General features: G+C 41.4%; 2 protein-coding genes across 10 annotated transcripts in view; both read right to left on the bottom strand.

Moving 5' to 3' along the window:
* MTMR10 (myotubularin related protein 10) overlaps positions 1 to 986 on the bottom strand; it is a 41,773-nt gene extending 40,787 nt beyond the window's left edge. The window contains exon 1 of the mRNA XM_049813329.1: positions 794 to 986. Coding sequence (XP_049669286.1) covers positions 794 to 853 — 60 coding nt within the window. The 5' untranslated portion in view covers positions 854 to 986. The remainder of the gene's footprint in view (positions 1 to 793) is intronic.
* A 5,995-nt stretch (positions 987 to 6,981) lies between these two features.
* Positions 6,982 to 26,927, bottom strand: part of TRPM1 (transient receptor potential cation channel subfamily M member 1) — a 119,385-nt gene continuing 99,439 nt past the window's right edge. For 3 of the 9 annotated variants that reach the window (XM_049813308.1, XM_049813300.1, XM_049813303.1), the window contains 8 exons: positions 25,591 to 25,719; positions 24,030 to 24,281; positions 23,155 to 23,347; positions 19,391 to 19,411; positions 17,598 to 17,742; positions 15,243 to 15,442; positions 13,949 to 14,081; positions 6,982 to 12,061 (listed from right to left, as the gene is read on the bottom strand). In XM_049813308.1, coding sequence (XP_049669265.1) covers positions 10,786 to 12,061; positions 13,949 to 14,081; positions 15,243 to 15,442; positions 17,598 to 17,742; positions 19,391 to 19,411; positions 23,155 to 23,347; positions 24,030 to 24,281; positions 25,591 to 25,719 — 2,349 coding nt within the window. In that variant the 3' untranslated portion in view covers positions 6,982 to 10,785. The remainder of the gene's footprint in view (positions 12,062 to 13,948; positions 14,082 to 15,242; positions 15,443 to 17,597; positions 17,743 to 19,390; positions 19,412 to 23,154; positions 23,348 to 24,029; positions 24,282 to 25,590; positions 25,720 to 26,927) is intronic. The other 6 variants (XM_049813301.1, XM_049813306.1, XM_049813302.1 and 3 more) reach the window with 3 other exon arrangements.

Below are 26,927 nucleotides of genomic sequence, written 5' to 3'. Positions count from 1 at the left end.
ACTTGTCCAAAATAAATAAATAAAAATCACGTTCTGTCAAGTGCACGCCCAGACCGCACAAAAAAATCCCAGTGGTTCTACTAGATATACTTGAACGCTATATGCCCTACATATAGCGTTCTACCGTATGCACTTGCTTTTCTTATTTATGCCACCAGCCAAGCTTTAAACGTGAAACGATGGCTACAATGAGACTTTAATTATTTGCGTAACAGACAAGCACCAGCTGCTTTCTCCTCCAAGTATTCCACAGCGTGAGAGCGGGTAACGCGGATCCCAGACAGGGAAGCGAGCCCAAACACCTGAAGCATTACCCGTAACTTTCCAAAACAAGCTCACGCTGGCCGGTTTTAATCGGCACAAGACTTCACTTCGATAAAGGCTCCGCTCCCCGGCCGAAGTTTCGGCTTGCCTCCAGCAAATGCTCGCTTTCGCTTTGCGTGCGACCTCACAGACCAAGGGGCTGCGCTCCTCCACGCCGGCACAGCTTTTGTTTCCCTGGGCGACCGCGGGTTTCTGCGGGCTCTTCGGGACCCCCCCCCCCCCCCACCCCAACGCCGAGGGGCAGACGCGCAGGTGCTGGCTTCCCACCCCGCCAGGCCGGCGACCTCCAGGCGAGCGGGGGAGAAGCTCCGGGCAGAGCCGCGGGCGCCCCGCGGGCCCCACTGCGGGCCGGCCCAGCCGCCGTCGCGCCGGGAGGGCAGCCCCGGCGTCGGCACCTCGGCCTGGGCCTGGGCCAGGCCAGGGAGGGGAAGAGCCGGGCTGGTCGCTAACAGAAGCGAAAGGCTGTTACCTGAGGCAGCGGCAGAAGGTAGGACTTGAAGGTGGGTTTGGGCTGCTTGAGAGAAAACATCGTCGCTGCCGGCGGGGAGCCCGGCGGGCGGGGAAGGCGCGGCGGCCCGGCCCGGGCCCAGGAGGCCCCGTCCCGCGGGGGCAGGGTGTCGACGCCCGCCGGCTCAGGCCCGGCGCCCCGCAGCCACTCGGGGCTGCGCGCTCCCACTCACACGGCGGCGGCGGCGGCGGCCCCGGCGGGCGGCGGCGGGGGCGGCCCCAGCGCACCCTCCTTCCCCAAGGGAGGAGTCAGCCGCCTGGGCAGGCCCGGCCTGGGGCTGCCGCAACCCCTCATGGAGACCCCGCGGCTCCCTCCGCCTCCCCGCGAGGGCGGCCGCCTGCCGGCCCAGCGGCTCTCTACCGCCGGCGGCGGGCGGGCGGCGGCGGCGGCGGCCCCGGCGGGCGGCGGGCTGAGGCGGGCTCTGCCGGGGCGGCCATATTGGGGGGAGCGAGGGGAGCGGCCTCCGTACGGCGGCGCGGAGGGCCCAAGCGGCCGCGGTCCGGCCGCCGGGGGCCGGTCGCCCGCGGCGGCAGCCGCCGCGTAATTGACGTTTCGCCCGCTTTTAGCGGACGGTTCCTGTCACGGCGGTTTCAGCCAGCACCGTTACTTCTGGCCGGACTGAGAGTGGGTCTCGGTTCCCGAATCTTACCGATTCCCTGGCGGACCCTCCCCTCACACCCCGTCCCCCGTCGCGGGGGGTGGAGCCCCCCGGGGGCAGGCCGGGACCCCGCGGGTGGGAGCTCTTCCTCAGCGCTGCCTCTGGGCGAGCGGCGAGGAATTGTCTCCTTCCCTCGCCTTCACGAGGAGAGCAATCACAAAGACGGGGCCCTGCGCGGGAGGGGGGGGGGGGGGGGGGGACGACGTTAAAACGAGGACCGAAGCAGAGGATTTCCACAATTTGGCCTCTGAGCCACTTGGAGACTGTGAAACTTCCACATGGGGCCTGCAAAGGCAGGTTTTTATTGCAAGCCGGGGTTGTCTCGGATCAGCAGTAAAAATCCGGCTCCAGCATGAATCAACTACTGCTACCGCGTTCTTCTTACTGTCCCCTTTTATACGAGGTGTAGCATGTTACAGCCGTGGAACGTAGGTGATGGATGGGTGCAGCCTCCAGGCTGCTGCCGCAGTCACCCTCTTGCTGGTCGCTGTAACCGTGCTGACGGCCGGAGGTGGATGCAGGTCTAACATCCGTGCCATTCCCTCTCCTCAAGCTTTCCAGGCACTCGTGGATTGCTCACTTGGGGCTTCTCTAGAACGTGGAAATAACGCAGTTGCCCACCTAAACTGCCAACATCTAACACTCCTATCTCTTTTGGCAAGTAGGAAACCGAGTAACTACTCACATTTGTTTAGTGGCCTTTGGCACCCTTAAAGGTCCATGTTGCAGGTGCTTCTGGGAGCCCTGGCTGCAACGAACTTGGCCTCCGCAGTGGAAATACCTCCTACAAGAAGCAACAGTTTGGATGGAAATGTGGTTTTAATCGAGAGCTCCAGAGTGGGACCGCGCAGGCCCATCAGCTGTGAGACCTAAGGAAGGGGGAGAGTCTGGGTTCTCCTGCTGGTGGTCTGAGCACAAAGGAATTGGGTAAAACCAGCCAGGCTCTTCAGAATTTGAAGCCAGGTCTGATGCATCAGGCAGGGTAAGAAGTGCTGCTGGTTCCTGTGCCTGCTGGTACTCCCACCATGGCTGGTGCACCATAGCGATGGTTCCAGCTATGCGCCAAGCATAGTTCACTGCAACACCCATGGTTTAGGGGCAAAAGTTGAAGGCCAGGACCTGCCAAACTATCTGCTGGTATTTGGGCACTGCGGCCTCACCTTACTAAAAAGCATGCTTTTGGTCAGCATGTTGTCATTTTTCTGTAACAGCTCACGTGCAAGATAACATCAGTAAAGGCCTGCAACAGCATCTTAGTGTTGTAATATCACCGTGACATAAAAATAGTAAAGTACTAAAAGACTCCAGAGAAACGGATGCATTTTTAGACACAAAATGACACATGCAGCACTCAGCATCAGCCGTGGGGTCAAGGTCTTCCCTTACTATCATTAGTAGGAAGCACATTACATTGCATTATAGCCCCTGGGATTTTTTGGTGAAGTCAGAAGGTAGATGTTCAATGAAAGAACAGACTTTAGGGCACAATTTGGATTCCCCAACTTAGACGAGGTGCCCCACTGATGCCGGCAGGGAGGTTGGTTTGAACAACGAGGAGGGAAACAACCCACTGGCACCTGCCTAGGTTGAAGAAACGAGTACGTGTGCATATTTTTAAAGCTATTCAGCAGCCCAGGGGAGAACACCAGCAAGCACCTCCATAACAATACACTACTCTTGGACTTGCAGGTGGAGAAGATAAAAAAAAGCCCATGGTGCAGTCTTTTTAAAACAAGCGCACCTCCTTGCACAAGGGTCCCATCTTATTTGGTGTTGGCAGACAGTTCCCTTCACTTTATCCTGTATTTTCACGTACAAGGTTTTTATTTTATGCTGCAAACATCATTGTCTAAGAGGCATTATTCAGCCTGGTAGGGTCTCAGGCTCAGCCCCTGTCCATGTTAAAGAGCGCCCTGTGCTGCAAAAGTTGCTGGTGGTGTAATGCTGAGTGCCGTGAGAGCAAGCCATAGCTACTCTCCTGCTGGTGACTTACCCCTTTCACAAGCTAAATCCCTTGGATGTTTGATAAGTGAGAAATACTGGGGGACTTGCCCTCATCTTTACTCTTTAAAGGTTTTTGTTCATATTCAGAACATTGTTGAAAGGTAATTAAAATCAGAAAAGAGGGAAGAGAAATCAAGGGGGTGAGGAAGGCAGAAACCGCACAAATCAGCTAGGCTTGAAACTGCATATAACAAATTTGCCAGTGATATTAAAAATGACAATTATTTATATTATATCAGAGTTACAAGAGTGTTTCTGCATCAGCACAGAGCCCTCTGAAGAGTGGCTGCAAATGCAATCTTATTCTTGAGGGAAAGAGCATAGGATAGCACAAATTTCCATTGAGGACTGCACTGACACATTTAAATTGCAGTGCTGTTCTGAAAAGAAACAAACAAAATCAAAACTAAGCTCTCATAAACATAAGATCACAAGATTTGTGAGGATTGTTGTTGCAACTGGTCACAAGTTGCCACTGGAAGAGTTTTATGCGAGTGGGAGGACAAAGCTGATTTGACAGAAGTGAGTATTTTGGAGGAGCAAGTTAATTCTGTCACAGCTTGCAGTGGGATCCAAGCAGGCAGTGCAGACAGGCAGAGCAGGACAGGCAAGTAGGGCAGGGTAGGCAGCCAGGGCAGGGCAGGGCAGGCTAGGCAGGCAGGATAGGTGGTCAGGGGGGTAGGGCAGGCAGGAGAAACAGGGAAATCCTCTGGATCCCTCAACTCCTTTTTGGCAATGTTCTCAACTGCTTGCCCATCTCCAGCCATCCCAGCTTGCCTCATTCACTTTTTTCAAACAGTTCTGCTAAACCAAGAGGTTTCTGGGAATGCCTTTGTTCTATGAGAACAGTCTTGAAAGAATGGTGGGAAGCTAGCTATGCAACAAAGCCAGCTGAACTGAAAGGACTGCAGATGTCTGTTTTTATTCTCATTAATTAAAAAAAAAAATCATTTTTTACTCAGTGCAGTTATTATCCTTGCCTCAACATTAAGTTATTCAGTGATATGTCCTGTGTGCTAGACTGACCAGGACCCTTACACTTGTCCACTGTCATGGCCCTCCCAGAACCAGTGTGGCCTGCTCTCCTGCTGGTATCACACCCCACATGCTGCCTGGCAGTTTCCTGGGGCCTCTTTTTACATAGAGTACAAATTGTTCCAACAGTGAAGATAATTATCTGCTTAGCTACAGCTATGGTGCATAACCTGCTGTATTTACTGCACGTCAGATTAGGTTTCTTCCTAAAAGTTCTAGTACAACCTCACAGGACAGCTTGGTGGTTGGGGAAGCACTTTGGCTTGTGCAATGGATGAGGGCTGGGGTTAAATCAGAACAGACCTTCCTAATGGTCCCTTTTGATCTCTCAACAGATTAGGGAATGGCTTTCATTAGACATGTTCAAGAACAGGTTAGACCACCATCTGCCGCTGATGCTATCAACACTGCTGAACTTGCCTCAGTGTAGATGATCTCTTCCAGGCCTATATTTTCTATGGCAACTTACATGTTTTCATAGCTTTCTGAAGAATGGTTCAATTATTGAACTCCAAGACACAAAACCATATGTGTTGTCCGATTTCACAGCAGAGCGATGTGCCCAGAGCTACAGCAAGTATGTGGCAAGTCTGGAAAATCAGGGATTCACTGATGAAAAATCTGTTCTATTTTTCACTGAAAGCATTACGGTTTATTACTTTACCTGGACACCTCTCTACTTGTGCACTCAATAGTTCACACACGCAAGTTGCCTCAGCCTGCACTCAGAAGTGTGGGACTTTTGCTGGGGACTTGTTAGAAAGCCAGCCCTACAGGTCTGTATTACCTCTTATAGAAGAAAAAAACATGCCTTATATTTATTAAGCAGTTGAAAAAACCCACCTCTTTCCTGAGTGTCCTTGATGAAGATCCAGTAGAATAATATTTAAAATGCGATTATTTACATAAACCAGCATCTTTGATAGTCTTGGCCAAAGTTATACAAAAGACAAAAACTATCCAAAGGTTTTAGTTTCTTGAGGTATGTCAGGAAAAAAAAGCCTCCTTTTCAAGGTACATCTGCAAAGTGGAGGTAGTATTCTCAGTGTGGAGATTTAATGATGTTGAACTTTGCTATGTTACATAACGGTACTTGTTAATCATTATGCATGTATTACTTGCCTAGAGTTATTTGGAGCTATTCATTGGTACAATGTTGCACCTTGGCTTGGGCTATTTTACATAAGTTTTGTGATAGTAACTATCAGATTAACAGTGCTCCTAAACTCGAATCCAATCTTTTCCCATGCCATTTTTGAAGGCTGTTAGTCTGCTCAGATAATAGCTTGCTGAGCACAGCAGTCCAATTAGTGCAAGAAAAGGGAGGTGCTTCCATCTGGATTCTTCCAGGAGGAAGCACCACAGTTTCATAGGGGTTTTAGAGACAAAAGAGGAGCAGGCAGATAAAATCATGCAACTCTTTTTCATTAACACCAAGCAAAAGGTGGATACAGGCACTTAAATATTTTGGTTGAACAACTGCAAAGAATAATTTAAAGCCTATTATCAAGACATACCTTACATCCATTGTAAAGATACAGGGCATCAACCGCAAAGCACCAAGCACCACTTTGCCATATCAAATTTTGTTTCTGCAGATAAGGCTAAAAGTTGAAACAAGCAAAAGAAGATTGCAGTTTTAAGGAAGTCTCTAGTTCTTGTCTCACTTCTCCCAAGGCTCGTGGTTTATCAGCCTGCAATCTGAACTACTGCTGTGTACTGTTTTTTGACTACCCCAACTCCCCTGGACCCTGGCACCGCTTGAAATGGGCATTAAATGGCCATATCAACAAGGTCCTTACATCTGTTTTGCCCTTCTGTCTGATGCTGGATCCCAATGGGGGATCAAAATCCACAATTAGGCTGAAACATTCGGCTCAAGTGACCACTGCAACCAGTAGAGTATTTATCTGCAGTGGCTGTAGTGAGAGGAAAACACCTCTAGAGCTAATGTGGCCTTGTAGACCAGTAAACAGAGTAGTCACTGCTAGTAACAGACCACAGGCTTTATGCTGACTTTGTAAGGCCTCAGGAGTCAGGCTTGTCAGGATTGCTTTGTCTGAACTTGCCTTAACCTGCCTCGAGCTGTCCCTTTGTTTGTTTAGCTGTGAAATCACTTTTTCTTATGACTAGGAAATTCAGGTGCAACTGCAAGAGTTGAAAGCAAATGAAGAAAAACAAGATGTAAAGTTGGTAGCAAACAAAAATGCCCCTAAGCAAGCAAAAAATAAGGAAAAAGGAACCAACAGCATCAGCATCACGCTCATCCTAGCAAAGGACCTGGGATGCTGACAGCTGGCCATATTTCCTCACTACCCCCATTGCAGCCACTGACCCTTAGACCCAGAGGATCCGTGCAAGTGTGAGCATAACATCAAAAAAAAGGGGTAGGTAGTAGGAAGTGTGCATATATCAATTCTACCTTACTGGGGTTTTTTCCTGTAGTAGTATAGTAGTATTCTTTTCTCTCCTCTCCTCTTGTCTCTCCTCTCTTGTAATTAGATCTAGACTAATAATAATTAATATATTGGACTGTTAAAATTTGTTACACTAACAATAAATTCCTGACTTTACATACAAGGTGTGTCTCCTTTTTGCTCGTAACAAGCTTTTGAGTGTAATACTAGTTCAACTAGAAGTGACCAGTCAGACAGGACAGTGGTGCAGAAGTGGTATGCTGGCAATGGCACTACTAGGTGGGACCCCAGCAACGTGTCCAAGTGCTGCTGTCACTCTGAAAACTCACCTCCTCCATGGCAAGCGCTCAGCAGCAACCTGGCTTTGTGTCAGTGGGTTTACTACCCAGAACATCTGTAACAGGGCACAATCCTGTGGATCTTGCAGATGAAAAGATCCTGTTGACGTCTTTGGTCATGCACCCTCCTTATCTTCCCATTTTCTGGCAAGGCCTTACAGATACTTATATTCTTTTAATTTTTATTTGGAAGGACAGATATACATTTTGCCAAAGATGATAGTCAAGCCCAGAACCTAGGAAAGCATCCAGAGAAGCAGTATGGAGAAACCATAGTTGGAAGGTTTCAATGGCTACTTTAGTTCATTACTAAATAATATAGAAAATGGACTTTCTTGGTTCTCAGGTATCGAAATCTGGCATCTAAAATGGAAAGACTGACTCTGCAGTAGGAGAAGTTTGCAAGAGCAAAGTCAAGCTAGTCCCAGAATGATGCAGTGTAAAAACAGGTAATTTGTGGAATCAGGTGGTATCATTAAGAACCTCCCTATGTGAATATTACAGTTAGCCACTGTGTTTAAAACATTTGCCTTGAGGGGGAGGGAAATGTCTGTATTGCAAGATACTGTAAGGTGAACAAACTTAACCTCAGTGTAATATGTCTGTGTAGACATAGCCTTAGAGTACATACTCTTTAGACTTGACCTGGTTCAGTATAGGTCAAGCACATAATAAAAAATGCTAAATGGAATTCACAGCGATGCTGCTGTGGAGTCAGCACATAAGCAATATTAAACATGCCTCTTCAGAACTGCAAATTCTGTGCTTGCATCCTTTCAGCCAGTATTCAAGAAAGCATGTAGGCAGACATGCAAATGTGTTGATCTTTGTTCTGTTTAGTGTGCTCCAAATCTACTATCAGTCTTCTATGCACATACAGAGCCATATTTAAATCTTATTAAAATGGCTAAAATAACTCTGCCAAAGCCAGTGTAGTTACTTCACATTTAATGGCAGAGAGGTTATGATTTCAGTTCATGCTATGCAAGAGCACAGAAAATATCCAAGCCTTATAAAGTCATCACTGTATACAGAACTTTATGGAAAATTACTGGCAAATGTTGAAAAAGAAACTTTGCTTAGAAAATATTCGGCCCATGCACTGCATAAGAAGAAACAGGTAAGTGAAGTGCTTTGATATCATTATAGTGACAAATTTGTTATACTGAATTAATTTCACATCTTTTTCATGTGTTTCTTTATAGATATTTTTACACAAAGGAAGTAAATAAATACAAAGATAAAATGCTTTTGTTTGAAATCTACACGCTATCTGATAAATTTGTAATGTAAATGCTAAGAAAATAACTGGTCAAACAGAGCATGATTTAACACACATTTTATAAAGACAATGTAACAAGAGGTATGCAACACACTGTATTTTCTTCCACAATGCATACTGCTTGTTTAGCAAAGTGCTGAAAAGCTGCATCCCTTTGTGTTTGTTAATGAATCACTTTCTGGTGAGTGTGCAGGCAAACAATAAAAAGGCATTGGCAAATTGGAGGCTATTTTAACCACACATACAAAATGGCTATATAGTTGCATACAATGGTAACACAGAAGTAAACATGGAAGTGAAAAAAATTTAAATGTCATTCTGTTTTTACAAAACGTCAAGTTCCCTAAAGTTGAATAAAAGAGAAGCCCGCATGAAAAGCAAAATGTCAACACTGTTCTGACAACAGTGAAACCAGTAAACCTGCTAACAAGACCAAGCTAGCAAAAATCCATAGTAAATCATGACTGAACTTTCAGAAATGTCTATGCAGTTACCATGATCATTCAGTGTGGTAACAGTACTTCAAGGTGTAAGTATGGATGGAGTATGAAAACATAATACAAACAATAAAAAGCTGATGCCATCAATGCATTTGTAGAGTGTTGCGTCAATCTCTGCATTTCAAAATCCTGTAAGCAGCATTATCAGGGGGGATACTGAGACCTACAAACTGTGGAGCTGGTGGTGGAAGAAAAAAAAAGAAATTCTGTCGTTTCAAAATAGTATATGAATAAGTCCTGATGGTTAATGAATTAAACATAAACTTTTGACCAATATTCTGTGAACAAGTAACATGCCTTTAACTCGTTTTCTTTCTTGTCTGTTCACTGGTATGCATCCCCTGCAAAGAGAGGTGCTGAGTATTTGGGAAAACAAAATTCCTAAAAGGTAACAGAGAAGAATGAGGCAAATAACATCACACTGTTATGAAGAAAACTATCAAAACCTAGTACTTAGAATGCTGCTGTTGAGACAAGTGTGCTGGGAAACTGTAGCTATAGATGTGGCTTTCCAGTCTTAGTTGTTAAGGGATAGAAAACACTTTCACTGTAGAGACCTTCTTTCCTTTTCACATTTGTTTTTGAAATTTACTCAAGAAAATGTATGAAATTTCTATTCTCACCTGGAAAAATTATTTTTTGTTTAGACTGACTCCTAGAAACTGTTCCTTGTTCCTCATGTCTCATCATAATGAAATTGCAAAATGAAAGATGAATTTGTCACAGTAGATTTGCTTCAAACACAGATTGGCTACATTCTGATCTTGCCTGATCAGAACACCTTTCCTGTTTTGATTTGGTTTGGTTTTCCTCTGCAGGCATTTTAAAAAAAGCCAGATTCTTACTCTACATGGACTTCTGTTGTAATCCCCATTTATACAAAACACTAATGCAGATCTTGGACTCATATTATTAAAAACTCTATATACTTCATATACTTAAAATCTCCCTAAACAGTTTGAAACAATGATCACTGTTTTTCAACAGTTTAAGGCTGTCAGCATGCTTTGGGGTGGGGACAGATATGATCCTGAAAGCAAGATTATGTCACTAAAGCTCAAGGACAGGTCAAGAATATGTCTACACATGGCTTTCCAAGTCAGGTTTCTCCAAACACAACTGTATTTTGCCACTCAGACCTATTTTAGTGGATGTTAACTGCTATGTTGTGCCTTTCTGAAAGAGGAGCTAAGCAGCATGCATGAAATCGGAAGTGAAAGAGGGGACTGCATAATTTTTCCTTGCCTCCAACAATTTTGGTTTGATCTGAAAAACACAATGGCCACAAAGAAACCAGCTGCATAGGTAAGGACAAAAACTAAGGCTGGTTAAAAATTTGTTCAGTTTAAGAAGTCTTCTGATAAAAAGAAGAAAAAACATTTTCTAAATTATTACATAATATTGTCCTTCTTTCAAGAGCTTTTATAAAGAGCTTGTCAGTAAATGAGCTTATGAGGGAGGTCAAAATGGAACAAAGAAAGATCTATAGTGTTGGCATCTGTGGACTGTGCCTACTTTTTATCTGCCCCTGAGAGAACATCTCCCTTTCACTTGACCCGGCAAGCATTTATTTAAGAACTCAACAAATATCTATTAAGTTTAAAATTAAAAGAAACACATGCAAAATTCTTCTTTTGAAATTGATTTAAAAATCCATAATTTGTTCAATTAGTCATGCTGCTTTTTTGACTGTCGATAAAACAGGGGCCATGAGCCACTTTAACATTCAGTTTCTGTGGATGGGTTTTCTTGCCTAGCTTTCTGTTCTTCTGTTGCACTGCCAAATGCTACCACCAAATTAGTTACGCTGCTGGCATGTCCTGGTCTATTTAATCTGTCCTTTATAGACTTGGCTTTCCGAGAATGGCTGTGCAAACTCTTTGACCGTACTGATGGGAACCCAGAAGTCCTTTCTGGCTTTACTGATAGTAAATTCTCTTTCTCAGCCTTTACAGTGGCAGGCATAGAGGTGTAAGAGGCACTCATACCTGCTTCACCATTACTGTCATCATCTGTGTCCATCTGTAACTGTTTCTGCTCTGCTTGCATTTCTGCTTCAGAAATAAAACCAGGGTATTCTGGAGGACGTTCTTGAGAAAGTTGCTGCTCAACTTCGTATTTCCACTCTGTGGCCCATTGTTCAATTGTAGAAGGGCACACCTGATCCATGATGGTACTATACTCTGTGGTCCAGTTGTTAACTCCTCCAACCAGCTTCCCACCCTGTGCAAATATAAAGCTCCTTGACTTCATCATAGTGGTCTGACAAGCACTGAATGTTTCAGGAGGAAAATAGCGCATTGCTTTAGATTTGTCCAAGGGATAAGAGATGGTTGCTTCTAACTTGGTACGTTCTACTTTTAACTGAGTGTTCTGAAAATCTGATCTCGGTACTGACTGTCTGTTTGTAACAGCATCCATCTGGTTTATACTTTGAGGAACCATTCCATCACTCTTGAAAAGCCCCGGCTTTTCATCCCCCAAACCACCTGAACCAGAATGGGGTCTGGAAACATTCTGCGCAATTTCTAATGTAGACTTACTGTGATCTGCTGTGGTGACTGCATTAGCACTACAGGTATAATGGAGATTGGTGTGGTGTTCTGGAACCGGCATCCTTGGGTCTGCTCCATCTTCTTTGGTACCAATAGAGTGGGCTTTTTTACGCAATCCCATGGCTGGTGACATAGGAGTGGTACTGTCATCATATGTTAACTCATCGCCACCGACATGGTATCTGTACATGCTGTAGCCATCAGAGCTGTTAACGCTGCTTTGCCTTAGGAGATATGCAGCATCACACTCAGACGAAGCCCGTGAACGCGTATATGTCAGCTCAGATTTGTCAATACCTGCCAGCTTCTCAAGAGCATTCACCATCCGACCAGATAGTTCTTCCAATTGAGAGAGTCGAAGGTCGACTGTTTGAAGAGAAGCTTTCATAAAATGTTCTCTTTCATTCACTTCTTCTAGCCTCATAGACATATTTTCAACTCTGTTGGGTATAAAAGAGGAAGCATAGAACAGAAGCTGGGGAATGGTGCAGTAACCTGTTATAGGCACCCAGCTACTGATTTCTTCATAAGGCAGAATTTTGTGCTATGTATCATACCTCATTCTTTTTTCCTATGTGTAGCATCAAAAGCACATGCATTTTCCTGTTATCTATGCTTTCTATACACCATATTAGAGGGCTGTTTGAACTTTGCCCTTACTTACATGTCATGAGAGTACAAAGAGTTGCAGCCCTTAGGGACAGCCTACTATTAACATTTCTGAGTGTGCCACCCACTTCACATTCAGTTGTCCTTTCACTGTGAAGCATCAATTAACTATATGAAAAATACTTTCTAATGACATGCTCACAGGATGACTTAAAATAGCATCAACACATGTTGTAAAACAGGTTTTGTAGCTGTGTGAGAGAGAACATAATGCTGGTGCGTATCGGATTACTTTCACTCTTGAAATACCTTTCAATTATGTATCAGCTGAAGGGAGTGGAATTACTGTCTAGTTCAATTAAAATAATACTTTTTCCCATTTTCTTTTATCATTTATATCATAATGGAAGTGATGGTACCAGAAGAATGCATATAAAAATAATGCATTAGAATGTGACTTAGAGATCATACACTAGTAAATCAACTGTGGAAATTAAATTAACATTCTTTTGCTCTCACACACAAAAGGTGACGAAGCATCTGGAGCAAGAAGCCATGAGAAATATGCAAATCTGCTTTGTGGCCATAGACCATAGTGAATCAGTGAGGCTTATCAGCCCTGCTTTGTTCTCTGCCACAATGCCTAGGATTTTGACAAATTGCTATGGATAAATAGTGTGATAGAAACTACCCAAATACATGTAGCAGATTTCATTTACTTCTCTATTCTCAAACTTCACGTATAATAATGCAAGATGTTCAGGGCCTTCCTTCAAGAGAAAGATGTTTATCCATTAAAGAATTATATGGCTCACAGAGCTACTTCATAAGAAATGGGGGGGCAGGGGGTGAGAGGGGGAGAGAGAGAGAGAGGGAGTAGATGGGAGTAGTTCATCATCAGAATACTGTGAGGTAGATTAAGGTGAGAGAGTGTTTAAACTGTGTATCATTTTCCTTACAGGGCAAATTTTTCATAATTTCAAGGAAGTGACAAAAGACCCTATCCTTTCGCTTGCTTAGAACTAGTAACAGAATAGGCAGAGCCTTTGGGAACAGTCCTGCCAAGTGACCTGGTAAAAAAGTGCTGCTGCCATTATCACTGTGTGCTTACACAGCAATATGCAAACATTACCTAGTCCTCAGAATAGCTTAATGATTTACATATGAATATCCCCTGTCTTTTAAATGGGGAAGTTCATACTGAAAAGTTAAATGCCTTGTTCAAAGCTTCCAAGAGAATCTGTGGCAGAGATTAAAATTCAGCAGTTTTGAGTGCTGGACCCTAGTGTAAACCGTAGGTCTAAGGGAAGAATCGTGAGTGCTTTTGTCATTAAGCTCCAACATGTTTCTCATGGTTGGATGAGCTGTTGGAAGGTCAACAAGTAGTAATTTGCTCAAAGGGATAAAAAGCATAACTGTGATCTTCAGATGGGTGAGAGGGAAAAAATTCATTATGAACAAAAGTGTTCTTACAGCAAAGCTTCCCAAACCAGCAGCCTTAGTGACATACTAGTAGGAACAAGAAAAAAAGCTTGCTCTTGTGAGAGATGCACCTGCACATATATTTACTCAGGATTCAGATCAGCTTCTGAATTGGTGGTGGTTTTCTTCAAGATCTAAATCTTTTGTACTTTAACTCAACTTTAGTTATAATGAAGACACAAAAAGGCAAATATTGTTCCAGATAAGTGGTGTGGGTTTTTTCTTATAATAGGTACCTTTCAGAGGTAACTCTGATGCGTTCATCATTAGATGATTGCTGTTCATCCTCTTTTTCCTGGAAGTATTCATCTACACACTGCTCTTCAAACTCATACAGTTTTTTTAACTCTTCATCATTCAGAAATAACTCTGTGCAAAACAGAAGAACACAACATGAGTTTCCTTTTTCTGAAGTTCTGGCAGTCAATTTAAATCCAATTTAGCAGATTATTTTGGACATATGGATACTGCAGATTCTACTCCTGCACTAAATGAACAGATAATTTTGTAAATAAGGAATGAGCACTTAGCCAAAGATGGCCACAGCCGTGAAGGCAATGTAATACATTATGACTATCATCTCCTTTTATGACCACCCACTGGGGGCTATATTTTCTCAATGACCTTCACTTTTTAACAGCAGAGCTATGCATTGAACAAACTGACTAGATTTTACAGGATAAAGACTAGGGCAATCTCTGCCAGTTTGACTGTTCCTTCATTCAAATATTGTTCTTAAAAGGGTGCCAGTTATAGGCAACAGATAATCTAATACAACAGATTGTTTTCTAGACATTCATTGGATGAGAGCTTCAAAACTTATAATCATGTAAGGAAAATCCAAGGGAAATACAAGCTCTTCAGAACATTTAATCCTTTATTTGAATTTGGCTCTCTGTATTTGGAGAGAGTATTACATGTGCTTTTTCCCCTTTTTTTCCTTTTTTAACTCAGAAGCATATTGTGCAGAAATATGTTTCCTGTGAAATGCAGAAATGCAGGGATAATTGTGAGCATCTGATTATTTCAATGAGGCATATAATGAAAATAATAATCAACAATTACAGACTATGTTAGGAGAAGAATCCTTAGAGTTCCCCTGTGAAACGACAGATAAATCTCTAACATGGAGAAATGAAAGTGGGGATACTCTTAGACACAGATTGCTCACAATCAGAGCTGACACTACAGATGACATTGGAAACTGTGATCCCTTCTTCTCAGTTTCCTATTTGCCCTTCCCAACATATGGACTTCACTAGAACTTGGTAAAACTGGATTAAGTAGATGTCATTTCACTGTTTTAAAGAAAGCACGTTAAAGAAAGTCTTCATTAGCAGCACACCATTGCTTATTCTCAGGAGCCCACAGAGCTCAAGAGCTGTTAACTTGATATAAATTTTGTCCCATACTGTCTTCTGCAAATACACTTGACTGTCAATGCGAACAAAGTAGTTCAGCATTGGAAAAGCTGCTGCTTTCTGCTAATATGGTGCAAAGAGTTCAATTTAGAGAAGATTTCTTGCATACTCAGTCCCCTGTCACGCTCATCCTGGTCTCCTTCACCCTTCTTGCAGCGACAACAGATTCGCTTGATGATTATGTAGATGTGGCTGAAGATAATCATTGGTGGTGGGAGGACAGGTCTGTCATGGAATGTCATGATCAGCTGGTACCGCTGAAACTTCCAGACTTGGTTGGATATTGATTTCACCTCAAAGAAGGTATTGCTGAAAGGGAACATAGGTACAGTTTCTATTAAGCCCCTAAGTTTACTTATCATTGAGCAAGTACTATGTTGAAAAAAGTAGCAGCTAAATAACAACATGAGGCCACATGACTTGCTTGGTTCAGCTCTTTGTTGATGCTGCTGAACTTGCTGAACTGATGATTAACTTGAACTCATGATTTTACTACTCCTTTTGAGGACAGCAAAGCAGAAGGTGCTCTGCATCCCTTATGCACCACCTTAGACTATTTGCTCCTACTGTATAAAGTCTTGTAAGGTGTTAGTGAAAAGAAACTTGCACAATTTATGAATCACATAATTGGTATTTTGGGGCCTGGTTATAAAATATTTCTTTTAACACATGCCAGTATTTGATATTACACAAAGTATTAAATCCATGAAAGGTATTTTGTATGCTAAACCCAGAAGCTTCACATAGTTTGCCTTTAATATGCTAATCAGCTTGACCTACATAGAAGACTCTTCAAGTTTTACAAGATGTCCTAAATTCAAACTTTATTCACTCAAACTTCTGACTCAAAAACATGGTACATATTCTTGTAAAGGAATTTGTTCTTGGAAGCCATGGCCTCATCATTTCTACACCAAAATAAGGTGTATTATAAAGATGTTTTATTTTGTGATTCAGTGGATATGAAGGAGTATAAGTGATAGTATTCAATCTAGAGATAACAATAGTCAAGGTTATGAAATACCAACTAAGAGAAAGCAGACTTTGTGTTCTGTCTTAGATAAAGCTTTTCAAGCTATTTTAAAATATGCTCAGACAGCTCACTACGATGATGATGATGATGATATTGGCACTTCCTTTTTTATATTTTCTGTCCACTTCTTTTCTAACTTTCTGTGCTTTAGAGTATCTACAGTCACAAAACCAGTTAAAATATCTCTTTGAAATCAGAGAATTCTTGAGTTCACATAGCTTTTGGTTTCTTTTGGCTAAGTATACATGAGATTATTTACCAATGATGAATGACAATCTGCCTTCATTCTGTGTCTCCTGCATAGCAGGAATTCCCCAGCTAGATCTCACCCCCTTGCAACCATGCTGGGGTGGCAGGAGTTAACAGAATGACCTACTTCCCAAACTGCTGATTCCTTGGTCCTTCAGCCAATAATAGCTACCATTGTAAGATTCTTCGCCTTTCCCCTAGCGATGTGACTGGCATTTGAGCACTTCAAAATTCATGACCTTTTAAGCTACATACATCAAATGAAAGACAGGCTTTGTGAGCTGTAGATTTCTAGGCACACGATGAACTATTTTTGTGGTTGCGACATCAGCTACTTAAGCCAACAAGCCCTTCCACACCACGTGTTTATGGGCATCAAAAATGGATCACCTGCTTTTCTCAGGTGGTGTGTTCAGAAAGTCTTACTAGCAAGTAGTTATTTCAATTTTTGTTTTGTTTTGTTTTTTTTAATCCCTAGCTCATGACAGGAAAAGCATGCAACATAACTGTGGGTAGAAAGAATAAGCAGCAGAAACTTATTTAGTTTTACTCCAGAGAATTCTAAATATAGATTTGTGGAATAACATTAAGAATATGCATAGTGCACATTGCTTGGACTGGCCACAGATCTTGGCAACATGTAGCCGTCCTTTCTCTTGGTTCAAGACAATATAGACTCCTTTTCTGGGTCATACAAGAACTCTGCAAGGCTCTAATTTCTTTGTCTAAATGAAAAGCAAAACAAGAAGAAGAAAAAGCAGCCAGATGATGTATCAATAGTGGAAATGCCTCCTGCTTTTGATGTTCGGATTTTGATCCTGCAGTTCTATCACAGAATCATGTTTGCTAGTAGTTGCATGGGCTTCCATCATGTATGTAGCAGGTTTCATGGATTCTATTTTAAATCTTTCCATAGCAGTCTTGAGGCCTGTCACTATCCACCAAATGGTAATTGCAAGTAGCCAGATTCTCTCATATGCGTTACTGAAATTGCTGGCAAATTCAAAACAACCTTTCCTCCACTCTTTCCCAGTATATACACTATTTCAAGTATTTGCCAGTCATGTTCCAATTAGATTCTGAGTATGAATGCAAACCCTTGCAAAATCACTTGATGGGCTCCCAAAGAAACTTTTATCTCAGCAATAAGAAAGTAAAGATACTGTGTGATCATTTACATACTTGAAGACAGCAATCAGCAGGTTTACCAACAGGATATTTGCTACCAAGAGGTAACAGGCCATAATAGCAGGAGTGAGCCAGGCCCCTGGTATACATGGTGGGAGGCGTTTACCATCATCATCATAAAGATTGTCCCCACAAGGAGCTGAAGAAAAAACATTAAAGTTATTTTTAATAAATTGCCCGATACTTAAAAACACTATTTACATTTATTTAATGATGACACATGCGTAAAATTTGTCAAGCTCAACAAATTTTATCAGTTTATTTCCAGTAGCAAGTATGTATAATTTCTACTTCAAATTCTGCTTCTAACTACAGCATACAAAAATAATTCCCCATAATAGTGAACAAAGAGGTAGCTCCAAGTTTACTGTATACAGTATGGCTTTCTCTTCAAATTCGTATGGATTTTCTTTTTCTCATCGTAATAGTCTAGGACAAGTCTTAATGTGCATATATACATATTAATTCTGGAATTAAAAAAAAATTCTCCAACCAAACTTCTGTGCCTACCTTGCCAAAGATATAAAAGGATTTACTTAGCGGTCCCAGATTGCTGAGCATAAATTAAACCTTTAATGGGGGCCCTGAGTGTACTAAAGAGGCCTTAATGATCCTGACCAGCTTCACCTGGAATCCACGCCTACACACTCTATGCATACCTGTTCCTGCCTGAGCTATGTCAGGTGTGCAGGTCTCAGCCCTGCTTCCTGGATGGACCTTGGACCTGCGTTTGTCCCCTGGATGGACCCTTCTTCTGTCTCTGGCCCTGTCTTATTTTGCCCTAGACTGGACTCCCTAGATGGACCCTAGACTATTACTTGTCCTGTCTGGGGCTGTTAATGTTGCCAGCAGGTGGCCTTGCCACCACTTTCAGGCCAATTTCTGTTTTCCTTATTTTTCACAATAATTCTAAATTCTAGATAAAATTTTAAACCAAAGAGATAAAATTATAAAATGAAAATTATATAGTAACAGCAAAAGAGACTGGTGGGAATGAGACAAAAATTAAGAATATTGATCAATTTGATATAAAAAAATTGCCTGAAGTAATCCTAAGAATACATAGGTTGTCTTGGGGTAAGAGCTATCTTGGAGTTGGGTAAATGCAGCAAGTTTGTTCTGTCTTTAAGTGCAGTGCCAATGTATCTTATTTCAAATACAAGGCTAACTTTTGGAACCATTTAGTAGCAGGCAAAGTGTTCATCAACCACAGATTCTTTAGCTGAAATCTTAGTAAATACTAAGTTTGAAAATGAGTTCATTACAGATTTAGTTTACGTGAACAGACAAACCATTTTTTTAAGCATTTTGCAAAAAACCCAATGCTTCAACCTCACCTGAAAAATACTTCAAATTATTTGAAAAAAGACTAATCTTATTTTCTGTGGACTGAAAGAGATATTGAGACTATGATTAATAAAATATATTTTACTTGCTTTTCAAACATCAGACCTACATTCTTCCTGTTTATCATAAGAAAAGTATAACAGGAAAGTCAAGCAAATCATAATATTATTCACATGGACCAATGAAAGTACTGCCAAAGAAACACTAACATTGTATGTAAGTAATCAAAAGGAATTAATTATACCATGACAGTCATGCATCATCTGTATTAAAATATTTTTCTGTGTTTCTTTTCAAATAAAACTATTACAGTAGAAAACCAAGATTCACACCTGAATATTGGATAAACCCTATAGTTAAAATGCTAGTATCTAGTGAAGAAAAAGATTAATGAACATATTCAGCTAAATGAGACAGTCAGCTCTCCACAGGAGACTTACGATTAATTTCCATGGCATAGACTGAACAGCATTCCAAAGGAACGAAATATAAAAGGAGGCAGGAAAGAAAGAAAGAAAATAGAATAATATAGAAAAAAAACCACAAAAAAAGATGATTGAAAATACAGTTTTGCACCAAGAAAAGGTAAGCAAGTCAAATGTCAGAACAGTAGAGACATATGCTTAGAAACATCTTTGTTAAAAATGCATTGTATTCTGCAATTTCCTTTTCATGTTGTTTTCCCTAAGTGTTACATATGGCAGGGAATTCATGATATTAATAATAAATCACAAAATGCTTCTGGCAGATGATCATTTAAATATACACGGTATCTCAGGCAAGTCAACAAAACTGGCAGTCACCACAAACACAAAACAACTCAAAATTATCACATAAAATCATTCTTTTAGCTATTATGGAAACATTTCCTCCTTTTTTTTTTTTTTTAGGAACCACCCTGGCTTTGAGTCTGCCAGCTGTTTCTACTGAATAGCTACGTTTCTGTTAATAGTCATGATACTGATGTTATTACTGTGTACAGTATCATTAAAGCCCATTTTGACTACCAGTATGTATACTTGCTTGCCAACCCCTAAATGGTGACTGTTAAGAAAAATCACACTATTGAAAGAAACTCAGGTTTCTCTATTGTTTGATACTATGTTGCTGTTGAGTACTAGATGCCACTAACCTTGCTCATGGACATCTTTTAAATGGAGTGAACCAGACAAAAGCATCCTGGGTTGCATTAGGAAAAGTGCTACCAGAAGGTTAAGGGAGGTAATTATTCACCTCTACTCAGCTCTGATGTGAAACCACATCTGGATTTGTGTGTCTGCTTCTGGGCTACCCCATAGAAATCAAACATGGACATACTGGAAAGACTCCAGTAAAGGGCCACAAAGATTATTAAGGTGATTGGAGCATCTGACAAATGACGAAAGGCTGAGAGAGCTGGGATAATCTAGCCTGGAAAAGAAAAGGGTCAAGGGGGATCTTACCAGTGTTATCAATACCTGATGGTGGTTGGGAGTAAAGACGACAGAGCCAGACTCTTCTCAGTGGTACCCAGTGAAAGGAGAAGAGGCAGTGGGCAAAGATAGAAACACGGGAAATTCCATTTAAACCAGGTTGTCTGGAGAGACTGCACGGTCTTCATCCTTCAAGATATTAAAAACCTGACTGGACAGTCCCTGAGCAACCTGATCTAATTTACCCTGCTTTGAGCAGGGAAGTTCGTCTAGATGATCTCCATAGGTGCCTTCCAACCTCAGCAATTCTGTGATTTGTCATCTTCAGCTTTAGGTGACATCCTATCCTCAGTGAAGCTATTGACAGAAGTCCAACCACCTTCTTTCAGGTGGAAAATTTGATGTAATATTTTTTCCATAAATTGTTAACACTCATGGGCCTTGGCAAAAATACACATAAGCGCTTGCCACAGTGTCAGGTTAGACTGCCCATAGCAATCACTCCCCAATGACTCTGAGGTTGCTTTTGTGGTGTGTTTACAGAGAACCACGGAAAGATCAGTGTGAAAATTTCTTATTGAAAGCAAAAAGATCTTCAGAAGTCAGTCCATAGACTTCTAGACATAAGAAATTTACAGAATAATTGTAATGCAGTCTAGTTATATCAGTAGAACTCCTTGTGTAGCCACTTTTATTTCAATATTAAAACAACAACAAAACCACACATTTCCAAGTTAGCTTACGTTTAAGCTACCAACACAGCAAACCTTCTGACCTGGGAAGGTTAGTGGAGCAAGTAGCTGGACTGAACTTGTGTAATTGGAAAGCCTGAGCTTTTTTGCCCCAAAATCTTTCACACTGCTGAAGAAAGATTTCTAATTCAAAGGATGCTGAATATATAACTGAGAAACGACTGCAAGCATGAGAGAAGTCTGGGACACCACTTACACTAAAGAGATCAGTATTGTTGGTAAGGTATGAGTTTTGATTTATAAAGAAATCAAACTGTCTACATTGGCAAACATTCTTTGTTCAGAGTGAGGTAGCATTTAAATGCACATTATGAGGCACAAAGGCAATGGATACCCTGTTACAGTCTATTCCTCCCCCATGGGAGAATTAACCCACTTGAGAGATCCTGAGCTTATCCTGGCTCACATGTGCACTGAAACTGCAATAACAGACAATAAACAGCTGGCTTGACCTTTTATTAGTCAAGAGTAATTTACTGTGTCATAAATTACGTTAATGAGACAAGCATTTGTAAGGAAAACAAAGATGATATGATCTTTGGAACAGTGTACACTGTTCAGAAACAGACTGTCCTGGTTTTGGCTGGGATAGAGTTAATTGTCTTCCTAGTAGCTGGTATAGTGCTATGTTTTTGAGTTTGGTATGAGAAGGATGTTGATAACACTGATGTTTTCAGTTGTTGCTAAGTAGTGTTTATACCAAGTCAAGGATTTTTCAGCTTCTCATGCCCAGACAGCAAGAAGGCTGGAGATGCTTGAGAAGTTGGGAAAGGACACAGCCAGGGCAGCTGACCCAAACTGGCCAAAGGGATATTCCATACTGTGTGATGTCATGTCTAGTATATAAACTGGGGGTAGTGTGGCTGGGAGGAATCACTGCTCAGGGACTAACTGGGTGTCCATTATTGACAGTGACAATTATTACTGGCGTTATTATTATCATTATTAGTTTCTTCCTTTCTGTCCTATTAAACTGTTCTTATCTCAACCCACGAGTTTCACTTTTTTTTTTTTCCTGATTCTCTCCCCAATCCCACTGGGCAGGGGGGGAATAAGCAAGCAGCTGTGTGGTGCTTAGTTGCTGGCTGGGGTTAAACCATGACACAGCCTAATGACATTTTATTCCTTTCTAAGCAATTAAAGTACACTTTAATGACTTTTGGTATAAAGATTTCTCATGATGGATCTTCATGGTTTTTGAACTTAAGACCTCACAGTTTCTTCAGCCTTCCACTTTACTACTTGTCAATATATGCAGATGGTTGAAATAACACATACACAATGCTGAAATAGCCACTTTATCTGAAATAATATAAGTGCAAACTATGTGATACACACTAGAAGAGGCCAGCTGCATGTTTGACTGTACAAATTTCAAATATTAACACAAAACTAGCAGTAACATGACAGTTTCCATCCCCTCTAAAATACTGACAGTAATTTTTTTAAACTGTGCAGCTTTTATATAACAAAGGCTGTTTCCACACCCAAAGCTAATCAAGCAGAATTTCCCTTTCTGTTTTGTTTTTTTCTACAGGTGTAGAAAAGAAGAACATGAGTGATTTATGAAATGGAAACATTTCTGGAAAGTAGGTAGATGTATCAATGAGAGTAAAAATGTATTAGCTCATTGCCTGTGCTGTGAGTTGGAGATGAAAGTATAGGTCTATTTTCATCTCCTGTCCATGTTTTTTTTCTTCTTCTGTTGGAACTGACTATCAGTAAAACATTGGTTCAAAAGAACATTTCAGAATGATCTCTGTTGATCCCTGCAAGTAAACAAAACACTTAATACAGTTATATGCTTGGACAGGAGAGTATTCCAGACTATATCACTCTCAGTGTTAACTGAATTTGAATATAAACTGAGAGACAGAACATGCGGGCGGGGAACAGGAAACTGTTCAGTCTCTCTGGAGTCTGTCACAAGAAATCAACAACAACAATATAATCACAAAGACAAAACACTACTTCCAAATTAAAAACAATCATTAATTTGGATCTGATCATCTGCCTCAGAAACAGGAAACAGACTCTTACTATGAATTCTACTCTTACGGTCTATCTGGTCTGCGAACACCTCTCCATAAATCATCCAGTAGGGCATATAGAAGATGTTGCGAGCTAGTCTCCAAGAAGGCTCTTCATCTGGGTGCAGGATAGCTTGGCGGGCTACTCCAAAACTCATCAGAACCACAAGCATGATGACCACAAAGTAAAGCATGTCAATCATCTGCATGGAGAGACCATAAAGAGGCTCTTATCATCACCAGGTAGTACAGTAGCACCAGCATGTCTGTTTGCCAGCATGCATTGAACAAGAAAGTACCGAGAGAACAAAAACATTCCCCTGGATAATTTTCTTGACATTATTCTGTGACTTTAACTACTGCTTATGAAATAAGCATACATAAAATTGCAGTAAAACCAGTCATTTAAATGAGTACTAGATTTATATTTAAGAAGACTTAAAATGCTAAAATCTTTGCTATCTCTATTCTCTTTTGCATCAAGTGCACTATGTTGTGCTTTCAGCACAGACCTCTTCTTTGGTTGCAAAGAGATGATATAATCATTGCTGTATCATCTCTTGTCCATAACTGATGGTTTTGTGGATGATCCCGGTGTATTGGCAGTCTGTTATTGCTATGGCTTTGGGAGGCAGAAGGCAGGCAAAGTGAACAAGTTTCCACAGGCTTGTTCAAAAAAAAAATAAAAAATCCCTCTCTAATCAAGCAATTATTAGCAAGACTATTGCATCTTGTGTGTGTGTGTGTAAAATTCACATGGCAACTTTTTCCACAGCCTTTATTCAGAGTACTTCTCAGATGGAAAACCTCTTTTTAAAATCAGAACTGAATTTAGATTCCCATGAAGTTCTGAAATATGTAATTTACAGCAGTTAAGGCACTAACCATCTTTCCAATCATCATGACGTAAGGTCCCAGATATTTGTTCACACCAAAGATATCTAGTACTCTAATGTACCAGAAAATTATATCTACGCAGTAAATCACTCTTCCATAACCCATGTAAGGCTGGTTCTGTAAGCGAAGAATTGCTCCTATCATAAATACTGAAATAGCCACCAGGTCAGTAATATTCCAGTATTCCTGGAGCCAAACTTTCACTTTTTGGCTCAGCTTGCCAGGCTCTGACATCAGAATCTGAAAACAAAACAAAACAAAACAAAACACCAACAAAGAAATCATTAGGAAAAACTCCCAAGTTACATTTTTGAAGCAATGGTCATGAAAAAAGACAAATCTTATCATATTCAATAGGTGTCTGAGACCCCCTCCACTGCCAGCAATATTTGTCTTAAGCAGCAATATTTTTAGTTACTAGCAGGCAAAACTTCATTTTCATAGAAACATAGAATGGTTTGTGTTGGAAGGGACCTATAAAGATCATCTAGTCCAACCACCCTGCCATGGGCAGAGACATCTTTCACCAGATCAGGTTGCTCAAAGCCCTGTCGAACCTGACCTTGAACACTTCCAGGGATGGGGCATCCACAACTTCTCTGGGCAATCTGCTCCAGCGCCTCACCACCCTCATCATAAAAGATCTCCTCCTTATGTCCAATTGAAACCTAACCTTCTTTCAGTTTAAAATGGTTGCCCCTTTTCCTGTCACTACTGGCCCTGGTAAATAGTCTCTCTCCGTCTTTCTTATAAGCCCCCTTTACATATTGAAGTAATGCAGTAAGGTGTCCCCAGAGCTTTCTCTTCTCCAGGCTGAACAACCACAACTCTCTCAGCCTTTCTTCATAGCAGAGCTGTTCCAGCCCTCTGATCATTTTCACAGCCCTCTTCTGGACCACCTTTTCATCTGTGTTTCTATTTTGGCTTTATTAAGTGTTTTTTGTTGTAGGTTTTAATCAATAACATTTAAACCAGGAGATCTGGCTTACTGACTTGGCATCCATATTTATCTCCAAATACAGTTAGTATGAGATGTGGGAATTGTGAATCAGAGAAGGATAAGCTAAATGCAAACCAAGCTACAGCATGTGAATACAATAGAAGTTTTAATGCTATCTTCCTCATACAAAAGTAACTAGATCAGTCAGATAGTACTCCTGGCTAATTCCCCAAACATCTCTCTGCATGCTAGTTCTCATCAAGGACTGCATCAGTAATAAAAAGACAGTACCTACTGAGTTTCCTTCATGGATTATGGCCCTGCCCCTCCTTGGAAATACACGTAAGAGAATGCGAGCACTCATTTTGACTACTGACCTCAGGGCATTTTTGCCTGACCTTTTTGCGCAATAAAATAAGGTTTTAATGTATGGAAATGGGTTATAAATGAAACTCTCTCCAGTGATGGGCATTTTGGGACTCTGCAGATATGAGAATCTTCTCTCCCATGTATGGCTTCTCAACTATCTGCACAAGCCCATGCCATTATTACCTCTAAGACTGAGCTTCATTTTAAGGATTATGAGATGTTGGTATGATCAGACTTTACCTCTCTTACTTTCTCTAAAGCCAATGTCACGATGTAGGAGATGACAATCCACTCCTGGACTGATGGCCACCGTTCCATCCGCACCAAGATGATATAATTAAATAGCATCAAGTAACCGAGGTATGATATCTAAAAAAATAAATAAATAATCCTTTATGGACTTTAGGTGATGGATCCCAGGATCCTTCCACAGTTAGGCAGTATTCAATTACTTGAGATGACTTCCACACACACAAAAAATCAGTCTCTACTAATTTCTATTAGGAAGTTCTGGACTATTAGTGTAAGTCAATAGAGCTATCACTCAGTTTTCTATAACTGCTGGTGTAAATGTTGAACTGGTGATGCTGGTGTGTCTCCATGCCTCACAGCAGTCTTTGGTGACTGGCCAAAATAAAAACTTCAGACATCTTGGAAGTTCAGAGTTAAGAAACCAAAATGGATTCAATGGCTTTGCAGGGCAAAAAAAGGGAAACAAAGCAGTAATAAACCAAAGATTTTCCAGGGAGAAAATGGAGTTTTCTAAAGAATTAGATACTCAATGTGAAATGTTTACCCACCATCAAACCGATCTAAAGTAGAACAGGTGTGAGCAGCACCTGCCTGGAGGGGTAAGGGAAATAAAGAGCCACACAGGCCACTAGCTTTTCTCCACCCTGTAACAATGTGGTTGAGACCATCTACACAGAATATACCATTTATGTGAAGCTAGAGGCATACAGGCTTCATATATAAGTCCCTACAACACCTCTTCTTATACTTGTTACTTAAACCCATCTGCATGAACAGTGGGTTTGCAGATATTTTGGTTACTTTAAGTAGCCCCTAGTCTCAGGAGCAAGTTTCTTGCTGAAGCCTACCTAATTCAGTAAGAGCACAGAAGAGTGTATCACCATGTCTAAGAAACACCAAACAAAAGGCAATAAAATCCTCTTAGCTAAGGGGTCTGCATAATGCATGAAAGTGAAGCCCACACTAATTGTGATATTCATACAAACATGTATGAACACATACATTGAGGCTATTTATGAAAGATTCAGCTGTTGAAGACCCTTACTTGCACAAGAAAAAAGGTTTTCTTCTCTGAAGGGAACGGGCCTGCTGCAATGCTCTTCCTACAGCTGCCATGCACACTGGCAGAGGCCATGGGCATCCAGCAGCTGATGGAATGACAGATGCTGTGGAACATATGATCCAGACAGCTGAATTACCTCATTTATTGAAAGAAGCAAAACAACAACTCCAAGGCACTCAGGCCCTTTGTACCTGGAGCTTTTTTAATCTGGTAAAATGTAATTTCTTTACACTGTGAAACCATGTTGAATACTTTTCTTTGA

Source organism: Accipiter gentilis, chromosome 10 (genome assembly GCF_929443795.1).
Source record: "Accipiter gentilis chromosome 10, bAccGen1.1, whole genome shotgun sequence".
Taxonomy (NCBI): Eukaryota; Metazoa; Chordata; class Aves; order Accipitriformes; family Accipitridae; genus Astur; species Astur gentilis.
Note: the sequence above shows the minus strand (reverse complement) of the source record. Positions and strands in the feature narration are given on the sequence as shown.